Consider the following 26,025-nt stretch of genomic DNA (forward strand, 5'->3'; position numbering starts at 1 on the left):
GGATTCAAACCTTGCACTTAAGCCAAAAACACTAACAACTATGCCATGCTATCATAAATTACAAATTTAAATAACTTTTAAAAAGCAACTAAAAACAACAGAGTCATGGACTTGGAATCATAAGAATGAGATAAACAGCCTTATGTCATCTGGAGCCTCAATTGCTTCTGGGGATGGATAACTGAAACTAGTGATCCCATTTTACAGATGAGTAAACCGAGGCAGACAGCAGTTTAAGTGACTTCTCTAGGATTACAGCAAGTGCCCAAGGCAGAATTTGAACCCAAGTTTTCCTGACTCTAAGTCAATATACTGTCTCTTTAAGGATCTAATTAAATACAAATTTGAGCTATTTATTAAATACTTACATAAATGATAATCCTCGGATGCCTCATCATGCCACTGGGATGACCTTGGGTCTCTGAAGGTGAAAATCAGTATGGCACAGACTCAGGGATGTCCTACCAACTGGGAATGGATTTGATGTGGACCAAATGATGGTGCTCTTTGCCTCTGGCTAATTTTAGAGAGGAATCTTACCAGAGACATAGCTAAATTAGTCAGGGGTTGGGACATGGGGTACATAATGTCTTGCATTAAGCAGATTCACGAAAAGTTCAATTTTCAAGGTCAAAAAAATACCCAGAGGCCTGTTGGGCCTGTTTCCCACTGTTTTGTTTTCAACTGAAAATTATCCAGTCCCTAGGGCTAATGGCCATTGCTCAAGAACTGAATATAAATAAGGACAAATGATTTCTGTTAACTTGGGATTCTTCTCTTCATGAATGTTGGTCTCTGAAGCCATCAAAACCAGTTCTTTGGCAATACCATAAGCACACAGTACTAATTAGTCTTCAGACAGACCTATGACATGACAGACATGAATTGCATCAGTGGAGACTGAGAATAACGTCTAAGGATTCAGATACTTGGCTATGGACCAGGAGGAATGTCAAACGAGAGCTGATATAGAAGAGAGCATATAAGGAAGCGACCCCACCCACCCAAATATTTATCAAGTATAATCATCCATCTATTCATCATTTCTTCTGCATGAGATCTTACTAGAACTGGGTGGGGGGGCGGGATTCTAAAGAAGTAATAACAATAGGATTTCTATAAATACTGTCCCACAAAGAGTAATGAAAAGGCTATTGATGAGACACTGAGAGTTACTAAGGTGTCTTCTAGATCTGAGGAAGGGGAGGAGGGTGGGAAGAAAGAATAAAGAGGAAAGGTAGGAGAGAAGGCTATATGAAGAAAGAGTGGGATAACAAAGGAAAGGGGATGAGAGGAGAGAGAGAAAGAAGAGAGGAGAGTTATAAAGATAGAGCAGAAAAGGAGAGATGTGCCATAAAAAAGTCAAGGTCATTTCATTCTTTTTTCTTGTATGTCTAGTGAATGGCACCCAGTGGATATGAAACTTAAAACCATCAGAACTGTAACCAGCAATACTGGAACCCAGAGAAGCCACAGAAAGGCCCCCATTTAGTGATCATTCATTGTGCCTTGCTCAAGGAGTTCCATGACTCCCTCTTACCCCCCATGTGGCACTTACCGCCCTTGGAAATCTAGTAGGGATCAATCATTCTAGATCTATTTGACCTTCCTCTCTCTCTCTTACACTCTACAAACCTGTCAAACTGGTTAACAGTATTTCCCAATATTTCATCCCCCACTGGTTGCCAAGAATGACTTCCCTCTTCCCTCTTCACCTCTGCCTCAAAGAATTCCAAGCTTTCTTCAAAAACTGAGCTTCAATAGCACTTTTTGCAATAGCCTCCCTGATTCGAAACCATGACCAACCAAAAGTAGGCCACTTGAGGGCAAGCATCTGTTTTTTCCTTTGTAATAGCACTGCCTTTCATGGTACCAAGCCCCTAGTAGGTGATTAAAAAAATGTCTGTGAAATGTTGAGTGAGTAAAGCAATAAGAGGCATGCTATCAGATCTGAAGATAAATTATGTCCTTTGGAGGATGAATCAACCTCAGGGGAAATTCTCAAGGACAATGATTCCAAGGGGAAGAGCCTCTTGGATATTACTCCACATGGAGGAAAGGGAGAGAACAGGAAGAGACAGTGATCATAGAACACCATTCTCGATGGTTCAAACCTCCAAATACCATTCACCCCCTCCCAAAGAGTTCACTTTGAAAAAGAAAAGGGGGTGGGGGGGAGACAAAGGTCTTTCCTGGTAGCTTGTTAGTTAAATGAATTATTGTTGCTAAAGGCTAATTATTCTTGCTGAAGGGTTAATTGTGGTATAAATAACTAATAGACAATTCATCAATTAGGTTGCATGTCGACTTTTCCCAATGAGGCTAATCATTTTCATAGAGGCAATGAACAGAAAAATGATCCTGAGGTCAAGAAGGTGAGGGTCAAGAGGGACCACTGGCTGTCAGACTACTGTAATGCTGGCTAAGTCACCGAATCTAGGCAACTCTTACAATTACACATGGCGGAGAAGGTGCCAGGCTTCATGCACAAGGCAAGTTTTCTTATTGGAAGTCTGTATTCTTAATTTAGATATTTATCCTTCACGAGATACAGTGTCCATTAACAATGAAAAGATATTTGAATTTTCAACTGCATTCAGGTGTTTTCCTGCATCAGCAACAACAAAAATAATTAAGGCAAAGGATCCCCTACCTTAAACAAATGACTGTTGTCAATTGTATAAGCACAGGCAGAACCCAGCTAGGAAAAAATTGTCATCAACTTTATATTAAGTAACAATTTTATCTTTATCGGTAATAAAAGTGTCACATGTAATATTCAATGCTTTAATAGCTAATGTTACTTTCTGGATTTTTATGAGTATGACATCAGTTCAACTCCAAATGAAAAGAAATCTCTAGTTGGTGTCTACATCAAGCCTGGATTGCTCAACTGTATCATCTGTGGGTCACTTGGGCTTCTAGGTATTTACACAGGAACAAAGGGATCACTGGGTGGAAATCATCTAATAATCTTATCTATAGTGAGTATGACTCTACAAGAGTATCACGCAAATGTTGAAGACTATTCTGTTGTGGGATATTGGTTATAATATAACAAAAGTCATAACAAACCATATTTATATAATGCTTTAAGAATTGCAAAGTCCTTCACATAAATTATTTGATCCTCACGACGTATCTCTCCCCACTCTAGTCCATCCACCTGTCAGTGATTTCTCAAGCATAGCTCTAAGCATGTCATCCTATAACTTTAGATATTCCAGTGGCTTCCTATGGATTGCAGTAACAAATAGAAAATTCTATTTTTAAGTCAATGCTATTCATGATCTAGTCCCCATCCCATCTTTCTAATTTTCTTGCACCTTATACCACACTCTGGGATTCAGTGACATTAGCCTCCTGGAGTCAAATAAGACGGTCCATCACCAAACGCTAAGCATATTCATTGATTGTCAGTGATGCCAGGAGAACTTTCCCTGCTTATTTTCCCATTATTTGCTGACCTGACTTCCCTAAAGAACCAGTTAAAATCCCACCTTCCACATGAAGTCATTCTCAATATTCCTTTTGTTCAATTGTTTCCATTTTCACCTATTTATAGTTTATCTGTAGATAGGTATTTGTGAGTTGGCTCCCCACTAGACTGTAAAGAGACTACCATCATCATTACCATCTTCTTCCTTCTCTTCCTCCTCACCCTCCTCCTTCTTGTGCCTGGTATGTTTTCTACCTAATGGGACTCCAGTTCTCTGAAGATGGAATAATTATCAACCCCTCTTTTGAGAGATGATAAGTGACTGTACCTCAAAGAAGAGCACCTCCCCATTTTACTAATAAGAAAACTAAGGTCTTGAGAGATTAAGAGACTTACTCAAGGTTACATAGGAAGAAAATGACAGATGGGATTCCAAGTAAGGAATGCACCTTCAAATGCACCTCACCCATCCTTAAAAATGTTCAGCTATTCAACTAAGTTAATTTAGTTGTAGAGGGGAAGGAACAAAAATAATTATTCCCACTCCTAATGTAAAAAGGGCTTACTGATGATAGCAATTGAATTCCTATTCCCTTAAGTCTACTTTCCTACAGATTTGCTTATCATTTTGTTTAAGTGAACAGCAAAATTGTCATATTCATTACAATGGAAGCATTGCTCAAATAAAATAGGTAAATATATCCTGGCAGGTCAGAGGAATTGTAGATGGCCCTTAGATTCGATATCAGGAAAACTTACTAGGGGCAACGGTCATTTGTACATGAGGTCATTTCATCAACACTCTCAGCAACCAGACCATAAGAAGAGGCAGCCCAGACACAAATGGAATGCAGAAAATCCACAGGAAAAGATGATTCACATACAATCCACTTTGATTGCTTCTATTTCCTTAAATAATTTTAACATTTAATTTCAATAACAGCTTACAAATAGCAAATTTGAGGAATTCAGAAGAATACGGGAAAACCTGCACAAATGGAAGCAGAGTGAAATAGTCTAAAGATCAGAATTTATTATTGTTCCTTTGGTACCAAGAGAAGAGGATATACAGCAATTATAGCTTGAATGAAAGCAAAAGAAAATTAATAATGAAAGAACTCACAGTATTTATATTGACCATTCCTGATTCCAGACAGTAGAATAACAAAATATCTTTCTTAGTCATAGCTGTGTTTTCTGCTAATTGTTTGTCTTTGTTAGAATGGAGAGTTCACTGATTAGGTGGGGGAAATGTCTATATATATGAAAAGAATTAGGGTATTTTTTAAAAGGTCCAAGACAGCTAGGTGATGTCATAATGTACAGAATACTTGGTGTATGGCCAGGAAGTCATCTTCCTGAGTTGGAATCTGTCCTCAGACATTCACTAGCTTTTGACCCTGAACAAGTTATTTAACAAGTTTCCCCTCAGTTTCCTGAAGTGTAAAATGAGCTGGAGAAAAAAAAATAGCAAGTCACTCTTATATCTTTTCCAAGAAAACCCTAAATGGGATCATAAAGAATAGGATATAACTAAAAACTGAAAAAAAAATCTAAATACAAAAGGTACAAATCAAACATTTTTCAAATATAATAATTTAGACTTTACAAACCACTTTTCTCTCAATTTTTCTGTGAATTAAACAATGTAAGTATTAATTTATAATGTCCCTACTGGGAATTAAGGAAAAAAAAGAAGCTGAGTGACTTGATCAGGGTCAGAAAAGGCCCATATTCACAGGACCCTAGGGTCAAGAGAGAAGGCAAGGCTTCATTCTTCAACTATAGCCCCATGGCCTGATGTTACAATACACAAAGTGTTGTTACAGCCTCAGTTTCTCCATACAACAGTTTCTAATACAAAGCTTTTTTAACACACAGCATTCCAAGAGAGAAAGCTTGAGATACATTGCCACAGATTTGCAATCTGACATGATTTTCCTATGTGCAAACAGAGTAGATGAGGAACTGGAAGAGGGGTCCTTACCCTTTTTACATGCATTGGCAGTCTGATACAACCTAAAGACCCAGAATTATGCTTGTCAATGCATAAAATGAAATATAGATTACAAAGCATTACAAATATATTTTAGAAACAAGTTCACTGATCCTTTAAAATCATTCCACAGATTCCTTGGGGTCCATAAACCTCAGCCTAAGCACCCTGGACTAGGACAAATTTATAATTTAGCTGAGCTTTTCTAGCAAGTTTTCATTAATTTAGTGATGAGAGAAACCATAGTGAAAAAAATTGTTGCTGGTGGTTTTCAGATGTTTAGTCTTGTCCAACTTTTTGTGAACCTACAGACCATTACATGTCAGACCCTTCTATCTTTGACTGTCTCCTGAAGTCTGTCCAAGCTCATATTCAAGGCTTCCATGGTACAACCTAATCATCTCAATCTCTGCCCCCCCCTTCTTCAAAATTTTCCAACAATGGGGGCCTTTCCAATGAGTCCTATCTTCTCATTATATGGCCAAAGTATTTAAGTTTCATCATTAAAATCAATAATCTGTTAATACTTTAGCTATGTACCTAAATACCTTTTGTGTTATCAAGACTTTTCACCAACATCATTCATGCTGAGCCTCAGAAAATGGTGAATGGCACAATGATGAGATGTGCCCCAGGTCAAGAAACGGCCTTCACAGTTCTGTCTGAAACCTTCACCTGGTCTAGCAAAAGTTATTCCCCCTCATTAGTGTTTATTACCTAATTACAGCGAGTGATAACCTAACCAATTAATTAACTTGCCCAACACCAAACTTTAAATTGAGGTACCCTGTCATCTAAATGTCACAGGAGTTGACAGTGACACACGCTCTGCTGATAAACAACAAAAACGTGATGTACACACTGCAGAAGGAGCTTCAGAGGCAGTGTTTCTCCTCCCAGGCTTAACTAGGAAAGGGAAATGATCTGAGTACTTAGAACTAAAGAGCAAGATTTCTAATATTAAGGGTATTCAAAAGTCAATTTTCTAGTAATTACTCTATAGCAAAGAAATACTCTGCTCCTTTTAGAAGTGAAAGAATGAAATTTGCAGAGAAATGGATGCTTAGATGCCAACAGTGGAAGGGAGGAAAGAAAGTACAGATGAGGAAACATATATAAAAGAGCTAGAAATTCTGGATTCAAAAGTCAATGGATTCTGCAAAGCACATCTCCAAAAAGAAGTTTGAATCCCCTAGGTTTGGTTGCCTGCATATCCACCATTAAAATATAAATTGATTTTCTATATATTCACATGTATGTGGGTGTGAGTAATATATCTGTGCATATGTTCTATTTCACAATAGAATGTAACTTCTTCAAGAACACTGGGTTTTTAGCACCTTGGACAGTAACTGATATATATATAGTAGGAGCTTAATAAATCCTTACCATTTGAAGAAGAGAGTTCAGCTTGAATAAAAAAAGGTTCTTGTACCATACCATTGATTTCTAAGAGTCCTTTCCTGATTTCCAATTGCCCAGAGGTTATAGCTCTTTCCCTGCTGAAATTGCTAAGTGTGTGCCTATGCATACTCACATATACATACACATACAAACACATGCATAAACATAAAAGGCATTATATGTTGTGGTGGTATGTGAAAATATATGCATGTATGTATGTATTTGTGTGTGCCTGTGTATCTGTGAATATGTCTGCTGGTAAAACTGGGTCAGGATGATTTGAGTTTGAATCCTTCCTTGGAAACATTTATTTGATACCAGGTAAAATCCCAGCCTCTTTCAGTCTCAGTTTCCACATCAGAAAAATGAGGCTGATAATATGAAAAAGAACTTCATAGGACATAAGTTCACATGTCAAATACTTTGCTGTCAAAATGATAATTGTTATTATGGCTATTGGGATGAATGTTTACTTATCTGTTTACACATTGAGTCCCCCTGGAAGAATGTAAGCTGGTTGGTTTTTCTCTTTGTCAAGGAAAGTGTCTGTCACACAAGTTACATTAATTAAGCAGAAGCTTAATTAATCCATTTAGAATTGAATAAGCCTGTAATGAACTTCCATGTTCAGGGAACAGGGGTTTCTAATTAAATAATTTTACCAGAGATGTGGGGCCTTTCTCCTCAAGTGGACTTTGCTCTACAGAAAGCCTAAAATGCCTAAGACTCTCCTGGCCTTGGAAAGAACTATGTATGCTAAGGTCAATTTCAGAGTTTTTTTCCTGTTATTGACCATCATCATCATCATTATCATCATCATCAATAGGGCTCCAAGTTATTATTCTGAGCCATGTTTGCTGCACGACACACTTACTGCAAAGGAAAATGATGAAGAAGGTTGAGATGGTCCTTGGTAGATCACAATCAAGGAGTGGTAGAATCAAGATGTGGGTTCACATCCTGCCTCAAACACTTCCAAGTTATGTGACCTTTCTGTGAGCTCAGTTTCATCACGTGTAAAAAGTGGATAACACAATTTTTTTCAGGATTGTATTAAGGATCAATAGGATCAGTGTATGTAGAGTGCTAGCAATATAAGTGACTACTATTATTATCACCATTACTACACCGATATTTAGATTGACTCCCCATTTTCAGCTAGCTTACTTGTGATGCCCCTTTGTCTAGTTAAAAATTATGACAGTCGGGAGCACCCAGATGGCAAGGAAGAGAGCACTGGCAATGGAGTCAGAAGGACCTGAGTTCAAATCTGGTATCAGACACTTAATACTTACTCAGCTTTGTTACCTTGGGCTAATCACGTGACCTCATTGCCTTGCAAAGATCAAAAATAAAAATTATATCAGTCAGAATCACAGTTCATTGATAAATTCAGCAAACTGAGCCCAAGGGAGTCAAGAAATAAAAATACGATTTCCCTTAGTACTTGTAATCTAATTAGTTTTGTGGGAGAACTGGCTGTCTGATTTTGTTGACACAGGGCCTCCTCAGTTAGGGAACTTCCTCTGCCTGGGCAGGTTGGTAACAACTTGTCTTCCAGAGTTGCCTAGAACATGGAGAAATAAAAGGACTTGCCCAAGGTCAAGATATGACAAGATTTGAACCCAGTTCTTGTTGGCTTCGACTTCAACTCTCAATCCATAGGTCACGCTACCTCTAGAGATCTAATTAGCATGAACCAATTGTGAAAACTCCAAAATTGAGATTAAACTGAAGAAAAGTAATTATGAAAAGCACTCATTAATTTGGATCAACAATTCAACAGCCAATCTGCCTAACAACCTTGTGAAGAAATATTCCAATGGCTGAGAGGGGCAGCTGTCAATGCAAGTTAACATGCCAGCAAAAATGACTAAGTGATGGACTATTTTTGGTTGTCTTAAATTGCACTGGCAAAATTTGGGATTTTATGTTCTTACATAATGTTCTTAAAGTATTTGTCTTTTCATCTGTTCCCGATTGTCTTTTTCTATGAGGAAAGAATTGATTTTTACATCAGTAGGCATTTTATGTGCTTAGAGAGAGAGTACATTTTGCTTTATTAAACCACAGTGAGCTAAGGCTGCATGAGCATATTAAAATATGCACATTACAGAAAAGAGCATTCTTGCCAAGAGTTTTAATTCCCCGTGATAATCAAACGCAGACATTTAAACAGAGCCCATTGACTGGTAAAATTCAAGAGGCATCTCACCAAAGATTTCCCCATTTTTCCCAAATGCAACCATACCTTCAAGTCTAACTACTCCCAGACTATATTCCTCATCATCCTTCCCATAACACAGCAGTCTAAATAAGCTAAATGAATGGGATGGGGTATTTGAATAGACATAAACACACACACACACACACACACACACAAACACCCCTTAACAGAAGTAAAGTCTTCCTACATGTTAAGAAAAACAAACTCTATTCTAACATATTGGGATTATCATTTTTCTTGGTTCAAAAAATTGAGACATTAACTTGCTAAGGAGATTCAATCACTTCTGGCTCTGGTGGATTTTAAGCTTGATTAGTTTACAAAAATTATTTCCATTAAAATGGAAAAGTCTATGTCTGTTCCTTTATTCATTTTCCATGTGTGAACAATTTGTTTGGAGAGAAATTTGGAGTAAAGAACAAAAAAGCCTTCTTTATATATTTTCAGAGTTATCTTGTAGAAGAGGCAGATTTCTATTGAGCATAAAAATCAAAAAAGTGGGAGAAAGGACTTACACAGAAGCAAATTGAGGTTTCATGAAGAAGACTTCCTAAAGAATCATGCTATCGGGGTAGCTAGGTGGGGCAGTAGATAGAGCATCTACCCTGGAATCAGGAAGAGCTGAGTTCAGTCTGGCCTCAGACACTTGATATTTGCTAGCCGTGTGGCCTTGGGCAAGTCACTTAAAGCCATAACCTCACAAAAACCAAAATCATGCTATTCCTGATTGAAATTCAGTGAGTTTGTTTAGATTGTAGTACACTTTCTGCCCCCCCCCCCAACACACACACTCCAAAAGCAAATATTCTCCTTCCTTAACCGCACTGTATTTATCTATAAGATAAATCTCTACAGAATTATCCCGGAGGTGATAGAGAGACACTGAAGTTGAAAGCAGTGGCAGTTGCCGTGGTGGGTCTAACTAGGTGGGATATGTTTTATCTGCTTCGCAGCCCTTATTCTCCACTTTATCCTTTCCACTAATTTAGTAGCGATTGACCAACTAGTGGCCAGACAGTGGATTTGAAAATGAGGCCAGCAACCAGAACCAATCATTTCCAGTTTTTCACCACACAACCATTTCTTATTTTACAGTGTTTTTCAAAGTAATCCATGCTCATCACTTCTCAATTCTCTTCATAAGCAAACTATTTTGGATATGCCAGCATCACCTTTTTAGGGACTCCATAAGGTTTACTCCTCTTTTGACTCCTAATCCTGTGTCCCAAGGCTCAGTATGTTTCTTCTTACCTTTCTCTTTGCATCATCCACCAAATATTAAGTCATTAAATTCAAATCCACAAACATTGAAGTCCTTTTAGGTCAGTCAATCAATAAGCATTTATTTCAAAATGTGAAAAGTGAGGTTGAAAGGAAAAAAAATTCAAAGAAAAGTCCCTCCTCACTGCTGTCCAGTTTTCCCTCACTAGTAAAGTGATATCCCCAAAGCTCAGTTCTGATTACGTCATTCTCCCTACTTAGGAAACAACCGTGGCTCCCTATCGCCTCCAGGATCAAAGATAAAATCCTGTGTTTGACTTCTAAAGCCCCTTATCATCTGACACCCTCCTATCATGCCAGCAGGCTTTCACATCCTCTGCAATGTAATGACCCAAGTCTTCAATCTTCTGACTCTATGCCTATTCACTGTCTGTCATCACCTAGGCCTAGAATACCCTCACTCCTTGCCTTTACCTCCTGACTTCCTTCAAGACTTGGCTGAAATTCACCTTCTGCGGGAGGCTGTTCCAATACCTTCTGTCACCAATACATCCCTTTTTAGGTTTGCCTCCTGTCTCCCCTAACTTTTTTTTTCTCTCCTAACTTCTTAATAAAGTTATGTACCTGGTGTCTCCTCCTATTAGAAAATGAGAATAGGGGCAGGGCTATATTTCAATCCTTCTTACTTAACCACAATTATTATTAAATGCTCCACTGACTGATATAGAAACCTTATACTCAAGGAATTTAAATTTTACTGATACATACTGATTAGTTGGGAAAACAAAATATAACATATGAACATAAGTGCCTACCTCATGAAAGAAATCGGTTACATATTAGAAAGATGCTCAAAAAATAATACCTTGGAAACTCATCATCTTACTGGAATCTGCCATAAAACTATGTTACATCTATTTTATTTTCCTAAAGCATATCTGTTTTTAAAAACTGTTATCTTATTCTGTAATTTTGCTATCTCTTATACTTTATTTTTCTTCCTGAAGGATATGATTTCTCTCTCAACACATTCAACTGAGATCAATGTATACCATGGAAACAATATAAAGACTAACAGACTGCCTTCCGAGGGGGTGGGGGGAGGGAAGCAAGATTAGGGGAAAAATTGTAAAATTCAAAATTTTATTTATTTTTTTAAAAAACCATATCTTTTTTTTTAAAGTGTTAGTGATTGTGGAATTCCACACACCTCTAAGGAGAAATTTGTCAAAGTCAAATTTCAGACCCAGTGCATTCCCCTGACTATAGAAGACACTATAAATATATAATATCATTGAGTTTAAAAAACTCAGAAAGACATTGGTAGCCATCATGGTAATCACCCAGGAGTGACCTAGAAGATTTCCTCTTTCAGAAAAATGGCTGTAATTATATCGGCATGTACGAGTATGTTTGTGTATATGTAAACAGGCTATAAGGTAAGTCGATACACATGACATCTGGCTTTTCTTGGTTAATATAGCTGAATTTTTTATCAATACCTACATCTAATGTTCAACAACAAAAAATAGTCAAAAAAGGCAAGTAGTATAGAGATAATGACCTGATAATCCAAAATGCTGAATCCCAAGCCATCAACACCTTTGATTAACTCAATTGTCTTCACTTCAGTTGACCAGAGGGCCAATTCCCCATCATCTTCATCATCATTAGTGTAAACTTCATCATTAGGGTCAACCTGAAAGAGAAAATCAGAAAACATCAGACTCCTTTTTAAGTCTTAAAAAATAATGGATCACTCAATATCTGAGACCTTGTCATGCTGGTATATAATGGTTGTATAACATAGCAGAGTTGGAATCAGAAAAATCTGGATTCAAATGCTGCCTTAGACCTAATGAGGTGAATGACACTGGGCAAAGTAATTCATGTCTCTCAGGACAGCTTCCTCATTGACAAAACTAAGGTCCTAAGAGTATTTATCCAACAAGGGCAATGTGAAAATCAAATGAAATCATGCAAATTAAGTGCTTTGCATACCTTATAATAACACATAATTAAGGGATATCTTTTATTATTCTGCAGGATCAAAGTTTCCTTTGACATTCTTTCTAAACTTAGAAAAGATCTTTGTTAAACAGTCAGAGAAATCAAGGCCACATGAAAATCCATCTATTTTTAAAAGCATCTTCTTGATTTAGAGTCTTGCATGATGAGTGTCTGTATCAAAGTAGGAACACTGACCTCCTATACTTCCATGAGCTCTGCCATCCCATTAGAAGCATAAAAGGAAAAATAAGTATTTAAGGCACGTCTTTATATAGATCAGAAAAGATTAATGGAGCATTCTCTGAATTCTTGGTCATTATATCAAACCACACTAAGCAATTGTTGTCTGTCTTCCACCCTCCCTGGTCCTCCTCATCTCCTTTCTCACTACCTAGTTCTCATGAGTTACAGCTAAGATTACTGACTTTCGAGAAAACTTGATCAGCATAAGAAACAAGTTGAGCTCTAAAGAATTCTATCGAACACTCAATTGTGGATAAATGATCTGGAAATAGTTTCCTTCTTTCCAAAAGTGGGATCTCTGGGGATGGAATGTGCTATACTTCCTTGGATTCAGAAAATAATTTGATTTTTTTGGGGGGGGAGGCTGTTATTTTATTTGTTTTATTTTCTTTCTTTACAAAGAAAAATTCAATAGGCCGTGGACTTAAAGGTATTGTTTTACCTAATGTTCTATTTTTTATTTTTTTTTTAGTTTTTAGTTTTTTGCAGGGCAATGGGGTTAAGTGGCTTGCCCAAGGTCAGACAGCTAGATAATTATTAAGTATCTGAGGTCGGATTTGAACTCAGCTACTACTGACTCCAAGGCCAGTGCTCTATTCACTGCACCACCTAGCCGCCCCTACCTAATGTTCTTATGAAAAACAAACAACATTAAAACTGTTTTGAAAACCAGGTTTGAGTTTCCATTAACTACATAAAAATGCAACTACCTAGAAAATACAAATGGAAGAAAAACTGTGAAAGGGAAAAAAAATAACATGGGGGGGAAGAGACAAAATCAAATATTTTAATCAAAACCAAAATGAATCATTTGAGAAGCCAGATAGATCCAGAAAGACAAAGGGTGTACAAAGACAAAGGGTCAACTCTCAGCCCATGCTGGAAGTAAATAGAACCAACCAGCTTCATTCGAACTTCTAAAAAGATTAAAAAGACAAGATTTTATATTGTGGAATTTAAATGAGAATGAAAGTTTTGGATCCAAATCCTCCTCTTAATTTCATCTCTGTATCACAAAGTAAGAAGATTCTAAAGGAAATGATCCCATCCTCCCCTTCCAGAGAGAAAGTAGAAGAGCTGCCTAATATGATGGATGTGCTCTGGAAGGGCGATACTGGAGGTGCTCACTGATTAATCAAAGAATGTTCCTATTTTGGCCAAATTAGCTAGCCGGGCAGGTCTGAGATGGAATGTTCTGCTACTTGGGAGAAATAGAAATTAAAAAAAAAAACAAACCTGAGCAAGTAGAGTCACCCAAAACCCAGGCTTAACAGACTTCTCAAGAAATTCAAAGTATGGAAGGTGCCATAGTACAGCTACATAGCTAGACTTCAATATATATGCACACATATATAAATGGGTGTGCGCACACAGAAACACACACACACACACACACACACACACACACACACACACACACACACACTTCCAAACTTCCACTTTTGTCAATTCTGCATAAATGTGCAGTTACAAGACAGAAAGCAATCAACTAATGGCAGCCGGCAGAAATTTAGCATAATTTCTAGCTCCTGTTCACGGATGATGGGGACAAGTGATGGATGGGGAGCGCACCGTTAGCAAGCTGAGATGGTGATTCGCACACCAGAGAAGATGAGGTCAAAGGCATTTTTCTCACCCTTCACAGGTAAGTCACCTCAAAGCAGTTCATTTCAGAGGGGTCACAAGGCCCCAGTGGGGGAGCTCTCTGAGCCGACTGCCCGGATGGCTCATTCAATTCAAGTCTCTGAGCATTTATTAATCGCTTACTTGCCCAGAGCACAGTTCTGGGAGAGAAGCAGAGTTAGAGAAATTCAGGATTCTTGACTTTATAGAGTGCACAGGATAGTTGTATGTAGGAAACAAGATAACTATTATTAGGAAAAACGATATACAATTCAATAATTACTGAGTAAACTTTTGCTCCTGTCTTCCCCCCAAACTGTCTATACAGATTCTGAATATAAATCTATGTTCGTGACGTCTCCCCAAGAGGCTATGGGCTTGTTAAGGAGAGCAACTAGATCATTTCTGGTTTTGCACCCCCAGTATCTTTATAAGGACACATGGTGCCTACTTACTGATGGATTGATTAAGCACCTATACTATGGAAAGCAGTAGAAAAAAGGGGAGAAACATGCATAGTAACTATAGTACAAATGATCTCTATAGATCTGGGATTGTATTCCTGAGAGAGGAAGTGAAACTTTGTAGAGAATGTGCTGGAGAGGCAGAAAGACCAAATCGCATCCATGATGCTTACCAGCTGTGTGACCCTTTCTGGTGGAAAGACCACTACAAAGAATCTATGTGACCTTACTGGCCCTGAAGTCAGAGGACCTGAGTTCAAATCCAGATTTGGATACTTCCTAGCTGTGTGATTCTGGGCAAGACACTTAACCGCATTGCCTCCCCCCCAAAAATAAACAAACAAGAATCTAATATCTCTGGGTCTCAATTCCCTCAACAAAAAGAAGGGGAGATACATGGCAGATATGGTAAAATGGAGACTGTGGTGCAGTGAAAAGACCACCACAGAGAATCCAGGGTACTCCTGCCACTTCTCAGCAGAAAAGTGAAGGGCAATAGGAGAAAAACACTCAAATAAGGTCAATCCCACAGTGTGTTTTGCTTTGTCATATTTTGCTGTTATAAGGAATGGTTTGATTTAATGGGGGTGGAAACCACTGGGAATACTTTTTTTAAAAAATCTCAGAGTCTTGGGATGTTGGCTTAAATTCTAGCTAGGCTACTGACTATGTTTGTGACTTTGGAGAAATCACCCTACCTCCATGGGACTCAATTTTCTCATTTGTAAATTCATGGTGATTGACAAGTCACCTCTAAAGTGGTACTGAATCTATGATCTGGTGATTCCCTGTAGAAGTCACAATTGTTTATAAACTTAATTAATATTTAGTATTTTTAACTGCAACAATTATATGAGATCATAGTAGTAGACTCCTCAAATCCCTCATTTTCAAAATGGGTGAACTGAGCCCCATGATGGCTGACTTACTTGCCAAAAGTCAGGCATATACTGAGTGTTAGAGGTAGAATTTTGACTCAAATCCACCGAATTTTTAGCCATTGTATTTGCCCTTATACCAAACTCTCTTTATATAGACTGGGTGAGTCAGTCGCTAAACATTTATTAAACACCAACTATAAGCTGGTTATTGTAGTATATGGGAAGAATGCTAAGAAATACAAAAGCAGACCCTACTCCCAAGTACCTCAAAACCCAACAGGGGAGACAATAACTATGAACAAACAACCATAATGTGGAATATACTGTGGAGGGCGTCAGAAATCATAGGGAAGGAGGACAGAGAAGTCATTGTTGCTTCTGACCTCCAGGGTTCTCACAACATTTTACAGATTCAATTCAAAATTGGTCTACAAAAAACATACTTTAAAGGTTCGGGGAAAGAAATATCCTTTCTAGGTATAAAACTCAGCAATGTTATTATTTTGAGAGTTGAAATTGCTTCCCCAGAAGGGTACAGGGCATTTATTTCCAATATAAAAGTTTAGAGAATAGTCTGGGGCACAGAAGGTGAAGTGATTTGTCCAGGGACACACAACCCACTGGTGCCAGAGGAGAGCTGACCCTGGCTCTTCCTGACTGAGTCTAGCTCTCTCTCTATTATGTCCCGCTGATTCTTCACAAATATCTTAAACTTAGTCGAAGTGAATTCAGTGGGAAGTAATGGGAGTCCTACAGGTCACTGGGAGTCCGAGTGATGATGTAAGCAGGTGCGTCCTCCAGGCGCCATAACCAAGGCCTCAAGAATCAGACAGAAAGCCATGTGTGCTGGCTCCTTTTCTAACTTTCCATTCTTTCACTGCTTAACTCATCTCCATGTACTTTACAATCCAGAGAGCCTGGACTCCAAGCTCACCTTGGCTTAAGACCATCCATCTCTGGGCATTTTTTCGAGCAGTCTCAAGCCAGAACTCTGCCTCCTCGTCTACACCTCCTGGCTTCTCTGACTTCCTCCTAGTACATGCTCAAAGCCAACTTTTGCAGGAAGCCTCTGCTGATCTCCATTAATGTGAAGGCCTTCCCTTTGAGACACCCCCAGTGGATGCCCCAGACGACTTGACTGGTTGCAAGGCAGGCTCCACTATTGGAACAGGAGCTCCTTGAGAGCACAGACTAAGTTTTGGCCTTTTTTTTGTATTCCAGGGCTTAGAACAGTGACCAGCACATAGGAGAAATCCAATACTTGCTGACTTCTTTGTATCCTAGGCCTGGCAAATAGCAGGTGCTTAATAATTGCATGCTGACTTCTTTGAATCCCTAGCACTATGCCTGCACATAGTAGATGATTAATCATCGCTTTTTGATTTCTTTAGATCCCTGACACTATGCCTGCACATAGTAGGTGATTAATCATTGCTTGTTGACTTGTTCTAGAGATAAACATGCATTGTTATTACTCCGGTGTAAATTTGTAGTAACAGGACAAAGCCCTAACTGTAAGGAGATGGGAAGTAGCGACTTTTGACCCTGGTGCTCCAGGGATCCTCTGGCTCAGCTCCCTTAGCTGAGGTCTATTTCATGGATACCTTCGGGTCCTCGATGACAACATCAGTGACGCTTGCCTCGTCCCCAAGGGCCTCCTCATCAAAGAGTCGCCGGCAGCAGACCAGAGTGAAGGGAGGGGGCACCTCTTTGAGAAAAGACACGGCCTCTCTGCGGGATTTTCCAGAAAGCTGAACCCCATTGACCTGTGGAGAAGACAGATGAGTCAGAGACTAGAAGGAGCAGGTGCTGCTGTTAAAAATAAAAGTCCTTATTTACATGAAAACACACAAGTAAAACAGAAAATCATTTTCTTCCCCCAATACCAAAGGCTCTAATTTAATCAAATGATTTTTGTGCAAAAGCTTGAATGCTTTTCTTAACAAGCCCCTCAAGTTCCCATAAATCAAGGCTAATCCCTTCATTGAAAGCTAGGCAATAACTGCCCAGAATGTAAAAATGGTGCAATTATCATTGAACAATGGATGGCAGGCTCCCCAAGTCCACTCAGGTGCTCACATGTCCATAAGCCTTTTTTTTTAGTTTAGTTTTTTTTTTTGCAAGGCAATGGGGTTAAGTGGCTTGCCCAAGGCCACACAGCTAGGTCATTATTCAGTGTCTGAGGCTGGATTTGAACTCAGGTCCTCCTGACTCCAGGGCCGGTGCTCTATCCATTGTGCCACCTAGCTGACCCCCATATGCCTTTTAACAATGTCATGGTCAGGATTCAAAGAGATTTCAACAGTCTAGAACCCAAGACGAAATATTGAGTAATACACTTGTGAGGGGGGAATGTCTAACACAGGTCAGGGCCACACCAACAGAGCTCTAATTCCTTTACATGGCTGAGAATGTATGAAATTCTCTTTCTATGATTCATTTTACAATTCAATAAAAGTCACAAAAAAACAGACAATTTCTAAGCGAGGGAGGGTAGATTCTGCAACCACTAGCCATGTAACAGATGAGAATAGAGGATCCTAACATTATGGCAGTGACTCTTCCCAAAACTTCTGATGTTTGCAGACCTGGAATGTACAAAAGGTGTCATCTCTATTTGGAGATCAAAATCCTGAAGAATCACAGGTGAGGCCAGTGAAGTGTAAGTCATGTGCCCAATCATAAACATAGCAAGTGAGGGAAAAAGGATTGGAATATATGTCTGGACACACACACACACACACACACACACACACACACACAAACACACAAAACATATTTGGTCCATGTTTCTCTATCCATCACAAAGAATCATCCCTAATTATTGCCACCATCAAATCTTCCTCTCTGTGATTTTATTTCTTAAGAACTAACATTAGACAGCATTTACAACTAGGTAAAGCTCTGTGTGTGTATCTACAAACACATGAAGAAAAAGAGAAAGAAAGCAAATGCATTGGACCTAAAGTCAAAGACTGACCAGCTGCATGACCCTGGACAAGTCATTTAAATAATTTCCTCATTTCTAAAATGGAGACAAGAGCACCAGGTTAATTGAAAGGAAAAAGCGACAAAGTAAGTGCTTTGCAAACCTTAAAGCTATAATTAAATAGTTTCACAGACAGACAATATACCTGTAGTTAAACTACTAGTTTTTTAAAGAGTGCTAAGGCTTCCACAGAATGACAGCCATGTAAGGCTTTCAAAAATTAATATACAGAAGGATAGTTTTCTAGACAAGCTATTGGGAATTGCAGAGTTGGGGGAAATAAAATAAATATGGTCCTTGCTTGCTTTCTGTTTCTAGCTCCTTTTCTACTATAGCTTTCAAAGGCTGACACTCAGCTCCATTAGGAATGAAAAATACGTCAAGATCAGAGAGGTGGGTGTTTACCAGGGCAGAATGCTGCATGATGGTGTCAGATAAGCTGTTTCTGTTTAATTGTTTTTCTGTGTTAAAAAGGAAAGTTCTAACTAGAAATGGGGAGACATCTCCCCTCACTCAGAAAATAATTGCAAAAAAAAAACCAAAGGCTTATTTTTGAAATCTAAGTCAAAATACAATGGACTAAAGCAATCAAATCTTCTCTCTTAGACTTCAGGGACTATCAAATACACAATTCAAAAAAAAAATGAGCTTTTCAGTCCATTAAAGAGTTTTGCATACATTATATTGGAGTTTTAAGAGACCTGGGAGGTGGATTGGGAAGGACTCTAAAATTCATTTATATAAGAGAGCTGTCCAGAGGGGAAAAGTCCTGCTAAGCAAAATCTTTTTATCCATTAAGTTTTTGCTATTGAATGATTAGGCAAGACCCCACGGCATCCATTAATGCATTCCACTTTAGACCCCAAAAGATCTTCCTGTTATACCAGTCTCTTCAAATGGATTTATGGCAACTATGGTATTCCTTAAAAAACAAAAAAGGGTTAATTTTTTCTTAAATTTTTAGTCTGCAATTTGAGAAGAATTTGAGGAAAAAGGCATATGAGGTGTATAGAATTTTATTAGAGGCTGTTTTTGAAGGAATATTTTCTGAGAGTATCAAGGTTTTAGGAAGAAAACAAGATCTTACTGATACAGCTCCTAACTTATCTTTAAATCTGAGGGTAACAATTTTATTCACAACATTCTGGAGGGAGGCTTCCCATGTATACACAATCTTTCAAAAGATTTAAGGGGGTTTTAAGCTACAAAAAAGTTTTGGTAGGTTAAAACTGTCCTACTACTTCATAGCAGAGAAAGATAATTTCTAAAAAGCTATAAATATCATTGGAGAACAAAAAGCTGGAAGACAAACGGGTGCCCATCATTTGGGGAATGGATGCCTGAAAAAACTGTGCTATGTGAATGCAACAGAATATTACTATACAGTAAGATACAGGAGAGATTCAGAGAAAATATGCAAACATTTGTATCAATTGAAGAGTGAAAAAAGCAAAAATTTGACCACATCAATAATAGTTATTTCTGGGTTTTTTGCTGTTATTTTGTCTTTGATTAACAAAGAGGGTTGATGGCATCACAGGGTGCTATCGTGACACCTGCATAAATTGGATTAAAGTGAGGAACAGTTGTACAAATTCATCAGCCTCGCTTTCTTTCTGAGTCATCACAGTCCAGAGACAGGACAAAAGTCAAGACAACTGGCAATGACCCAGGATGCAACAAGGGTGACCTTGTTGTCTTTGTTGTCCAACCAAAGGGCAGCCTCTTTTTCAGTCACCATCATGACTATGGGAACACACTGGTCTGATCTGCCCATTCCACCAGGAGAAATCTTCACATGCTTGGGGTAGATACTCCCAAATTTACTATCAGGTCTGTAGTTCACCAGTTATTCTCAACCTGGTTTAACCTGTCTGCTAAGATGGTTTACCAGCAATATTATAGGCTAATAACATATGTTTAAATAGAGTTCTCAAGTTTGCAAGGTATTTTATTACCATTACCAATCTAGGTAGTAGATGCTATCATTATCTTCATTTTATAGATGAGGAAACTGAAGAAAAGAAGGGTCAATGACTTGCCCAGGAATACACACAGATTAGTATCTGAGTAAGATAAGAATTCAGATCTTCCAGATTTGAAGTCCAATATTCTATTCACCAAGTCAAAGGTCCTCTTATTATTCCAATTCATTAAAAGAAAATTAAATACCAAAAATAAATTAATTAATAAATAAATTTGTGAAGATCTAAGAGCATCAAGAGGCAGAACAACACAGAAACAACAGTGTGTTAGTAGAAACGGGAGCGATGCAAAGGGCAACAAAAATGTGCATACCCTTTGATCCAGCAATATCACTACTGGGTCTATACCCCGAAGAGATGATGAAAAAGGGTAAAAACATCACTTGTACAAAGGTGGTGGCAAAGAAATGGAAATCAAGTGAATGTCCTTCAACTGGGGAATGGCTTAGCAAACTGTGGTATATGTATGTCATGGAACACTATTGTTCTATTAGAAACCAGGAGGGGGGCAGCTAGGTGGCGCAGTGGATAGAGCACCAGCCCTGGAGTCAGGAGTACCTGAGTTCAAACCCGGCCTCAGACACTTAATAATTACCTAGCTGTGTGGCCTTGGGCAAGCCACTTAACCCCATTGCCTAGTCCAAAAAAAAAAGAGAGAAAGAAAAAAAAAAAGAAACCAGGAGGGAGGGGAATTCAGGGAAGCCTGGAGGGATTTGCTAACTGATGCTGAGTGAGATGAGCAGAACTAGAGGAACATTGTACACCCTAACAGCAACATGGAGGTGATGATCAGTCTTAATAGACTTGCTCATTCCATCAGGGTAACAATCAGGGACAATTTGGGGGTTTCTGCGATGGAGAATACATCTGTATCCAGAGAAAGAAGTGTGGACTTTGAACAAAGACCAAAGACTATTTACCTTTAACTTAGGAAAAAAAGTTATCTTATTATGTAATTTTGCTGTCTCTTATACTTTATTTTTCTTCATTAAGGATATGATTTCTTTCTCATCACATTCAACTGAGATCAATGCATACCATGGAAACAATGTAAAGACTAACAGAATGCCTTCTGTGGGGGTGGGAGGAGGGAAGCAAGAATGGGGGGAAAATTGTAAAACTCAAAATAAATAAAATCTTTCTAAAAAAGAAAGAAATGGGAGGGATGAGTTGGAGCAAGTGTCATATATCTTGTTAAATTAGGTTTCTAAAGCAAGATTAGAAGCCCAAAATTTTAGAAGAATTGGAAGAGGTCTTAGGAACATCAAGAACCTTCTAAAACATGTGAACATAAGCTTCTTTGTGTCCTGGATCCTTGAGTAGTGTGTTGAAGCCTGTGAGTTTGTTCAGGATTACAAAGAAATGAATTTTCTCAAAATGTCTACATCTTCAAGTTCACAGAACCTGAAGCAGCTGGTGGCATGGTGCATAGGGGACTTTTCTGGAATCAGAAAGATAGGAATTGAAATCCTGCCTCAGATACATATTAATTGTATAACCCCAAGGCAAATGGCATCAACTCTTTGGGTTTTTGGTTTTTTGTTTTTAGCATCAATTCTTGCCTGAGTTTCCTCAGTTATAAAAATGAGGATAACTTTCCTTATAGTTTTTTGGTGAGAATCAGATAACACTTCCAAAATTTTAAAAAAAAACCTCTTTGGGGCAGCTAGGTGACACAGTGAATAGAGCACCTGCCCTGGAGTCAGGAGGATCTGAGTTGAAATCTGAGACTTAGAGACCTGTGTGACCTTGGGCAAGTCACTTAACTCCATTGCTTTGCAAAAAAATAAAATAAATTTTTAAAAATCTCATCATACTTTTGCCAAAAAAAACCCTGATCTAGGCTTACAGGTGGGAATGTTGTAGAAGCCCACAGAAAGGAGATCAGCTAGGAGTGACCCCAGTAAATAATGTCAAGGTCAGCTTGGAACCCAAAACCATTGCAATGACTACAGACTATCAGGAGACAGCCTTTATGAAGAAAAATTTTATAGGGTCACAAATGTCAAAATAAACTCCGGTTCACAATGAGAACCTTTGCTGCCCTCCACCTCCTCTCCATTCAGCGCCCCTGTTGTTGAAATTTTCTTGGACCAGTTGCATAATATTTCAGTGCTGTGCTAATGTCTACAATTGACCGTGTACAGAAGCTTTCCTGGGAGACCCAGGATTTATGGAGAAAGCCAGGAGCTCAGCTCTAATGCTTGCAGCAAGCCTCCGGGTGGAAGGATGGATCAATAGTCTCTAGAAGGCTCTCTCAAGGGCCTATCATTGCCCAGGAACTTAGCTCCTGAGCCAGACACACTTCCCTCAGCCCTTAATTATTTACAGAGGTATCAGCTTCTGTCACACAAACACACTCACACACACTGACTCACAAACTTGAGAAATCGAACCCAGGTAGGAGAACTAGTTCCAAGGCTCCTGACAAATGAAAGGAGGGGCAGAAGTAGAAAATTGAGAACAGATGCTTACAAAGTCGGGATCTGGTCCAGAGGACAGAGTACTGGACCTGGGGTCAAGAAGACTCGAGTTCAAATTCTCCCTCAGACACTGTGTAACCTTGATGAGATGCTTAACTTCTCTCAGTCTGTTTCCTCATCCAAAGAATCAGGTTTCTTAAACCTTTCTTAGTAAACTGGACTGAGTAGGTAGTTGCAAATATTTCTTCTTTGCAAGGTTTCAGGGGTGTTCTCTGCTCTCTTCTAGATCTGGACGGCTGTCCCCCTTCTTCTCAGACTCTGGCTTCCCAGCCCCAATCCCTCCTTCGAGACCAGAGGAAGCCTCTTCCTTAATGTTACTGCTTTTCTTCTATGAATTATTTCTTATTTATTCTGTATATATTGTGTTGTGCTTATGCTAATGGAATAATTCCTGGATAAATAAACCCATTCTACCAATACAATTTATAGTCCAAGAGACTGGTCTAGGAGCATTGAGAATTCAAGTGACTTGTCCAGGGTCACACAGCCAGGATGTGCCAGAGGAGGACTTGCACCCAGATCTTGAACTCTCTATGCCAAGCTTACTCTCTAGCTATTGTTCTGGAAGGTTCTCCAAACAGGAAGCTTCTGCAACAATAGCTTCCCAGTCTCTTACTCAAAGAAAACCAAATTGAGCCCCCTTCCTCATGACTGACCATCAAAGATGGAGAAGAAAGCTGTCTTGTTCCCACCCAGAGCCCTCACTTCCCCGGTCTAAAAATCTCTGGTCTTTCACTCACTTCTCAGAATCCAAACTCAAGACCCCTCCATTCCCAAGCCAACCATCATGGCAGCCTTCCTCTACCTCCTCTCCAGATCATTGCATCATTCTTCCTGAGGAATACAATACCTGAGAAATGGTCTGACAAGGGAGAAATATAAATGCTGCTGTTTCACCTTGAATTCGATGAGAAGCCCTTTGAGGTCAGGGAATGTGTCATCATTCACCAATATATATCTTCCCCCTACCCCTCTACCCCCCGCCTCAGTAGTAACTGTTTGCTGAATTGCAGTATTCATATACAGCATTTTGCTGCTACAAATTATAACATCACATTTTAGGTATTTATCTGACTGTACATTTAAATATTTATTTATCTCATTACTTATTCATTTAACTTGTCTGCAATTATTACAACATTGCCCGGGAGTCTTCCTTACTTGATGGAGTTAAAGGGGCAGTCACAATCCTCATTATAAATTTCTTTCCTAGGGGATTTATATAACTGCTGTAAATAGCTTCCCAGGTCTCTGGCTTAGCCCAATGTTTTCAACTCAAAGAATTATCCCTGTTTCAGGTTGAAGGCTCTAAAGAGCAAAGAAAAAGTTGTTTTTTTTCAGTGGAGCAACTTTTGGATAAAGTTTTGGTCTTAAATAAAAGGGGTAAAAGACTTACTATATATATTTACATTTGTCTAACACAGCCTGGCTATTAAGTTGCTCTGAAACAGACAATTATTATAAAATGTTTACTATTCCAATAAGATTTCCATTTGTGATTATGTCATCCCAATTGTGAAATCACAGTTACTCAAGGATTGATCTAGGAGATCTTGGCTTTTGAGCCCCATCAAAGGCTGAGGCCACCATGGGGGCAGCTCAGCCTTTACAACTGGGCCACCAGACTCAAGTGCCTCTATAAAGCTGTTGCGGAGATGGAAAAACCATTGAAATGGGGCATTGGCCAATCCAGCTTGCTTTCTTCTCTCAGTGACTCACCCTCCAAGATCACTGGCACCTTTGGAAGGCAGCAATGAGAAAGTGAACCAGAGAATTCCACTTTACTATTAGTTAACATCTTCAGGAAAATATTGAGCAAGAGAAAACTTAGAATACAAGAAAATATTTTTGAAATCCAATTTTCCTTGCTTTCCCTGTTCCCCAAGAATATGAATAACCAAAAGTAGATGGAAGGAAGGGAGGGGTTTTTTTTTAGATTTTTCAAGGGTTAAGTGGCTTGCACAAGGCCACAGGGCTAGGTAATTATTAAGTGTCTGAGGTCAGATTTGAACCCAGGTCCTCCTGACTCCAAGGCTGGTGCTCTAAGAAGGGAGGTTTTTAAAAAATACTAGTTACCATTTGAGTTGTCTCAAGGAAAATCACCAGGATAGAAAGAATATATAAGACCCAGAACATCTTGTTTCAAACCCTCCCTCTAATAACTAGGAACAAGCCAATAAACCTTTCTGCACCTCATATTTCCTCATCTGTGATGTTTGACCTTCATAACATCATGGAGGTGATGCCATGACAAACAAGTGAGTTGGATTTGAAAGAGAGGGTGCTATACTAAGTTCCCAGCTTCACTTTCTCCTTTGGAGTCATCTGAGTCCAGTGGCTAGATAGGGGTTTTTTTTTTAGGTTTTTTGCAAGGCAAATGGGGTTAAGTGGCTTGCCCAAGGCCACACAGCTAGGTAATTATTAAGTGTCTGAGGCCAGATTTGAACTCAGGTACTTCTGACTCCAGGGCTGGTGCTCTATCCATTGTGCCACCTAGCCGCCCCCCCCCCCCAGTGCCTAGATATGAATCAGGATGACTGGAGATGGCCCTGTATTTGAGACAAGGGTGAAGTGACTTGTCCAAGGATCTCCAGAGGATCTGTTGTAGAATATAGACAAGACATTCGTATCAAACAAGATGGGCTGGCAAACAAAGAAGAAGGTTGTACCCAAATCCACAAGATGGCAGCTCCCTTTTGTGGCTCAGTAAATGGGTCACATTGAACTTGCAATGATGATTCATACTAAATTCCAAGAAAAAAACAATTTCTAGGTGCAGGGGAGACAGAGTTGATGAGCTAGTTAAATAATTCAGTTTTAGAATCTGAAAACCAAAAACCATGTCTTTCTTGGGTTGCTTTTCCTCCAACTGAGCTCACCTCCAGCAGTTCATCCTCCACCTTCAGCAAGTTGAGTGGGGCCACTGGTCCATCAGGCATGATGGAAGAAATGTAATGGTGCCCATTGAAGGAGTCCAACTCCACTCCCAGCCTCAGAGTGTGAATCGGCAGCAGCTGTGGGAAACCGAATCATAAAAACACTTAGAATTCTTTCCATGAA

The 26,025-nt window shown here is 39.0% G+C and overlaps 1 protein-coding gene across 9 annotated transcripts in view; it reads right to left on the reverse strand.

The window, feature by feature from the left end:
• The window catches only part of PATJ (PATJ crumbs cell polarity complex component), a 331,197-nt gene that overhangs the window by 237,182 nt on the left and 67,990 nt on the right, over positions 1–26,025 (reverse strand). For all 9 annotated transcript variants that reach the window (XM_074221287.1, XM_074221289.1, XM_074221288.1 and 6 more), the window contains exons 15-17: positions 25,845–25,979; positions 17,113–17,274; positions 11,852–11,986 (exon numbers count right to left, since the gene is read on the reverse strand). In XM_074221287.1, the coding sequence (XP_074077388.1) occupies positions 11,852–11,986; positions 17,113–17,274; positions 25,845–25,979 (432 nt within the window). The remainder of the gene's footprint in view (positions 1–11,851; positions 11,987–17,112; positions 17,275–25,844; positions 25,980–26,025) is intronic.

This window comes from Macrotis lagotis, chromosome 2 (genome assembly GCF_037893015.1).
Source record: "Macrotis lagotis isolate mMagLag1 chromosome 2, bilby.v1.9.chrom.fasta, whole genome shotgun sequence".
NCBI classification, from domain to species: domain Eukaryota; kingdom Metazoa; phylum Chordata; class Mammalia; order Peramelemorphia; family Peramelidae; genus Macrotis; species Macrotis lagotis.